General features: G+C 48.9%; 1 protein-coding gene across 1 annotated transcript in view; it reads right to left on the reverse strand.

Annotated features, from left to right (window-relative positions):
• DGKK (diacylglycerol kinase kappa) overlaps positions 1-5,557 on the reverse strand; it is a 152,182-nt gene extending 146,625 nt beyond the window's left edge. The window contains exon 1 of the mRNA XM_032842987.1: positions 4,952-5,557. Coding sequence (XP_032698878.1) covers positions 4,952-5,557 — 606 coding nt within the window. The remainder of the gene's footprint in view (positions 1-4,951) is intronic.
• Positions 5,558-6,000: the final 443 nt, after the last annotated feature.

A 6,000-nucleotide genomic window follows, 5' to 3' on the forward strand; every position in this document is an offset into this window, starting at 1 on the left:
GGGTCACTGTTCCTTTCTTTCTCTTTTTTTTTTTAACTTGTAAATTTGTCTTTCTATTTTGAGAATAAGGTTTATTTGCTTTGGTGAGGGTGGTGCATCTCCCTTTAGGAATGGATGATTTCTTTTTTTAACCCTTAAAATTATTTTTTTCCACTGAGGGAATTACAGTCAGCAGTCTTTGGAAAGGTTGGGCACCCTATCCGTGGCAGAATTTCTATTTATTTTCTTTCCAAAAAATGTCTTCTTTGGGAGTAATAGGTTTCAGGATCTTGTGCCTCTGCCTCTTATCCTTCCTTCTCAGACTCCTGTTCTAGGATGGCCCCCAGCGGGAGCATCAGACTGGGAACAGCAATGGCTGCTTTAAAAAAAATCCAGGCAAGGGAATGTCAGTTTAAAGATTGTTCTTAGAAGACTCTTAATCTCACAAAACAAACTGAATGTTGCTGGGGGGTTGGAGGGGAAGGGATAGGGTGGCTGGGTGATGGACATTGAGGAGGATATGTGCTATGGTGAGTGCTATGAAATTGTAAGACTGATGATTCACAAACCAGTACCCCTGAAGCTAATAATACATTATATGTTAATTTTAAAAGATTGTTCTTAGACAAATGAGGATCCTGTGTATCACAGAAAGCCCTATGTTGGATATTTTTTTTAAATCCACACTAGATAAATTAATAGTTATGTCCTATTAGGCGTCAAGTTTTATTTTTGACTTCTCCTACCCTGCTGTCTTTGTCAGGGGAATAAGAGTTAATAATTCAGAGGAAAGCATTCTGCAAACTGTAGAGCCTCATACTAGCAGAAAGGATTATATAATCCTTATTATAATATCCCTGAATGGTTTCCTGGTCTCTATGGATTTTCCCCCTTTCCTTGGAAGCACTTTGGACAATGGACCAGCCTTTGATTTTGGGACGTGGTTGTGCAGAAGCCCCAGTCAGAGATTTTAATAAACACCTAAGAATTATATTCTCAGAAAAGAAAGACAACTGACCAAATATCTCATTATCTTTTCTAGAACACACTGCCGCGAATGTTCAGGAGATCTCAATATATACCAAACAAATCAGATGGTTTCATCAAAACCTGGCAAAGAGTGGGGGAGAGAACCTAAGAGGAAAGAAATTAATTTCATCCTGACCTTCAACAGGTTAAACATTCAATTCCACAATCCCAAAGTTGTTTATAGTCACTGCAGATATTTTGTTCACTTAGGAAAAAAATTTATTACCCCTGAAACCAACAACATCATCATTAGTCTACTGCTGCTGGGAACTACAGGGGATAAGGATACTTTCCAAACCATTTTTTTAATTGTTGGTAATTTGCTTCTTAATTATGGTTCTAACACCCATTTTGAAAAGGGAAAGATTGACTACATTTCTTTAAAGGCTATATATTTCAGGCTATTTAAGTAAGCATTTACTTCTCACTCTGAAATCATTGAGAATGCATTTTTATTCATTCACAGTAGCAGTCTCTACGTTGTTGTCCTTGTCATTGCTGGAAATGGAATTGCTAGGTTTAAAGCTTCAGCGAATGTTTACCGAGCAAAAACAGGGAGGGCTGAATTGTATTGGGCACTGAGAGGGAGAGATCGTATCTACCTTTGAGAAGCTCAGAAATAAGTAAAACGATAAAGTATTCAGGCAAGAATTACCAGATAACATATAAACAAATGCTTGCTACCTTGCAAGGAAGTGTGTGCAAAAAATACCAGAAAATTGCTTTGTTATGGTTTGGGGTGTAATAGTAAATGGCAATGGATCTCTTATCACACACACCCCCATCCCAGAAATAAAGGCCACAACAGTGTATTTCTTTTCAGATTTTTCATCAATCACCTGTATAGTGTGATCATAATTTCGTAGCTAGTCAAACCCAACTGATAAAAACATGAACTATCTTTCTTCAACTATAGGTGAGGCAAGGGAAACAAATACAGTATACTTCATGTAAGCCCCACGCCCCCCAAGCAAGTCATAGCATAGTTAAAGAACCAATTCACACATCCTCACTTACACTTGCTGTGACCAGGTGGGAGACTATGGCTCATTTCCTGGAAATCAAAACATTTTAGAAAGGAAGGGAATATACAAGTTTGGTTCACAAGATTGTGTTATCCTGGTATCTATTTGGAAAGACAATATGAGCCCCCTTTTCTCAGTCTCCATCTTCATGACTGGCATCGATTTGCAACCAACAGTTTCTGAAACCTGAATAGAGAGCAGACTACATACTGGAAGATGTTGAATTTTTTTTTTTTTTAACCGCAATACCAATCAGCAAAAATTATCTGGGAGAAACCTGCAGTCACATTCAAACACTTTGTTTTATTCATTTCGTCCTTTGATGAAATGAGTAGTTTCAGGCTAGTTTCATGCTACTGGCACTTACTGTGCCTTGCCATGTAGGATTTCATTGTATGATAAAAACTGTATTTTGTTACAGTCTCTGAGACTCTGTGTGTGTGTGTGTGTGTGTGTGTGTGTGTGTGTGTGTGTTTCCCCAAGCTTGCCTCAAGGAGGCAGTGTCTGAGAACAAGGCTTTCCCTGCTAAGATGGGAACCTATTTGCCTTGAATGTTAAGATGCAAGTCAGCTGGCTGTGCGTGCTGTTTGCCTGAGGGGGATGCGGCAGAGAACGATCCTATCACTGAAGATCAGATGTTCCCATGGGCACCACAGAGCAACTGCATAGCAACACCTAGGGTGTTGAAGACGGGTTTGGCGCCTAGCAATCTGAGCATTTACCCAGATCCTTTGCATCCTTTGAAATCATCTAGAGCCACTGATGGGTTCATTTTCTTGGCCCTTTTAGTGGACGGTCAGGGTTCTTAACCCCATTTTAGAAGACAAATGGCTGAACAAATGACTAACTCTACCAAGGGCAAAGTCAAACCTTGGGGGGTCCTGGTCCCCTGCCAGGGCTGAAAAATGCCCATGGGTCAGCTGGTCAGCCTGTCTGAGAGGGCACTCTGTAGAGGAAACTAACCTGATTCCCCTTACTTTGATCCTCCTTAGCTGTCTGGCAACAGGCATTTTCCTGTCAAGCTTGTGGGACATGCTTTCCCACTGTCACAGGGTTCATCCCTGGAGTTCCTGGCCTCTAGTCAGTCTTCCAGGGGTCAAAGAGTCCATATATTTGCCGGATATCCTGGTAATTAAGTCCCCAGGTGTCAGTTTCTGAGCCATGTTCCCAAAATCTCACTTAAGAAGGCCATAGCTCAGGTAGTCCCTGCTGGTCTCCCTCCCACCTGCTTCTTTGCAAACTCTTCCAAAAAGACCAGAGCACATCCCAGGTTAGGGTGATCTCCAGTGTCTAGCTGCAGGGTCCTTTCCTTTTCTGAGATCATTGCAGGGAAAGGCTGCTGCAGGGAGGGGGAGATCCAACCCCTGGTGAGAACTCAGTTGTTGGGTTGAAAACAGCCACCACAACCTGTCTTAGTCTCCTACGGTCCTATTTTATTTATTTTTTAAACCTCTACACCTTTTTTCCCCTGTGAAACTTTTCGCTTTAGGCTTCCTCTTGTTCAGTCATTTATCATTGCAGTTATTTTGCAAATTCAAGCCTCCCTACTCATAACTCAGGAAGCAACCAGCGCTTCCATTTCCATTTCGCGATGCCAAGCTCTGCCCCCTTCCCCTACATTCTACAAGTGTGCGGTATGCAGCAGAAGGATTCCAGAGCCCTGTCCCTATGTCCCGCTAGGCAGCAGGATGGACAGGCATTGGTGTGGTGTGCTGTTTGTTTCTGTGTTTTGTTTGTTTCGTTTTTTTTTTCCCTGCAGGGGAAGCTAAATCAAGGTGTATCTATGCATTATCATTATATTCACAGTCACATGGAACGAAGTTTATAGGGGAAAAGGAAGAGTAGGGGGAGTACAGAGAAAGCAAGAAGGGCAAACAGACTCCTGCTGAAGAGCCAACGGGGTTTCAGGGGGTCCAAGGCAAATACAGAAAACCTCCTTCCTCCCTCCTCCCACCCCCGCCCCCGGGCGGGTGCTGGAGGATCCTCCACTTGTCTTCTCCAGGCAAACCGCAACGTTTAGGAAGGCATCTCTGAAGGCTGGAAGAGATGAGGATTTCCATTCACACACTCTCAAATACCAACTCCTATTTTGGTGTCTCTAAACCGGGACTCCTGTACCATTCCAACTGGTCCCGGTGCGGGATGCCAGTCTCCCGCTCTTAACGCGGTCCATCATCATATCACACTGTTTGCACCTACCTGCCGGGAAATCCTGCAGACAGATGGAATGGTGGCTTCGACACACGCATGCTCTCCCCCTCCTCCCCAACGAACCCTGCCCTTCCCCTGCAGTGCGCGTGGGCGCCGCCCATCCCCTCATCCCCACCCGGAGTACCGGCTCCCAGCAGCAGATCAGCAGACAGAGGCGCCAGGAACCTCCTCAGAGCGCCGCCAGTTGCGTCCCCGCTAGTGACCCCCTCCCCAGTGTCAGGGAGGGGGCTAAGCTGACCGCTGCGGTTCCGCAGCTTGGGCCTCTGCGGCAGTGACCGTGGCTAAGAGGTGTGTCCCACGCCCCCAACCCCACCACTCAGTCCCATCCCCGTGTACCCAGGGCCAGCCCCAAATACTTCTCTAGGTCTCTTGCGCTCCCCGGGAACGTCTTCCTCCTCTTTTTCAAGATATAGGCGCTCACTGCACTGACACTTCTCCCCATGGGGGAAACTGCTCCGACTCCCATCGCGTGCAGTCACCCTGTTTCTAGCCCCAACAGCCCACTCTCGCTTCCACATGTTGCTTCCCGCCTCCCAACCATTTCCCACTCCCCCGGGCTTCTCCATCCCCGCATCTCTCCGCGCATCTTTGCCAGTCAGTGGCAGCCAAATGGGATGCTCTGGGTACCCAGAGTCTCAGGAGCTCAATAGACATCCGTCCTCGTTTTGCTTCTTTCCCCCCCACGCCCCAGGGGGTCTTTTTCCTACCTTTATACTGGAGAACAGCACTGGTGTTCTGGGCGATGATGAGGTCTTTAGACCCCTCTCTGGAGCGACCACCGGACACTGCAATAGACGTGGTGCTGGGCTCAGCTCCGTACGGGACTTTGGAGCCGGCTCAGGGCAGGACTCTATGGCTGGTTCTGGGGCTGGTTCTAGGACCGGCTTGGGGGCCGGATCTGTGGCTGGTACTGGGGTCGGCTCAAAGGCCGGTTCTGTGGCTGGTTCTGTGGCTGGTTCCGGAGCCGGTTCGAGGGCCGGCTCCGTGGCTGGTTCTGAGATCGGTTCTTTGTCGAGTTCTGTGGCTGGTTCTGGAGCCAGCCCTGGGGCCGGTTCTGTATCGGGTTCTGAGACCGTTTCTGTGTCGAATTCTGTGGCTGGTTCTGGGGTCGCCTTCGGACAGTGTTCTGGAGAAGGCTCTGGACCGAGCTGTGGTGCCGGTTCTGGCGAAGGTGCATGGAGCAGCGCAGGAGCCGGCGGCCGTGGCGGCGGCTGCGGCGGCGGCCACGGCGGCGGTGGCTCTGGAGACTCCGCGGGCTGCTCTCCATCCTGAGGCGGGGCAGTGCCCTGGGCCGCGGCAGCTCCGCGGTCCATGGCCGCACACCGCCTCAGGTCTGGGCAGCTTGCGCCCCTGAGCTTGGAGGGCTAAAGTACCCTCGGGCGCCCCGCCCACTCCTGTTCGACGACCCCTTGCAGGGTGCCAAACTTTCCCCCGCCCCGCTCCATGGCTGGCTCCGCTCTGAGGTCTAACCCAGGGGCGCTTGGCGTCTCCCAGTGCTGGAACACGCCCCTCGGTGAGCGCACACCTCTTCGTAAGCAGCCACGGGCCCGATGGGCGGGAAGCAGAGGGGCTTGCGAACGCGGACTGGACAGAGGGCTTGATGACCTCCTAGCGACGTGCGGGAGGGGGGGGGACAAAAAAGGGGAGGGGGGAGTGGAACGGCGCGGGGGGGCTGTTGGAGCCCAGCCGTTTAACCCTTTGGTGACTTGAATGCAAAAAATTTAAACACACACACACACACACACACACACACACA

This window comes from Lontra canadensis, unplaced genomic scaffold (assembly GCF_010015895.1).
Source record: "Lontra canadensis isolate GAN:19392208 unplaced genomic scaffold, GSC_riverotter_1.0 scaffold134, whole genome shotgun sequence".
In the NCBI taxonomy this organism is placed as follows: domain Eukaryota; kingdom Metazoa; phylum Chordata; class Mammalia; order Carnivora; family Mustelidae; genus Lontra; species Lontra canadensis.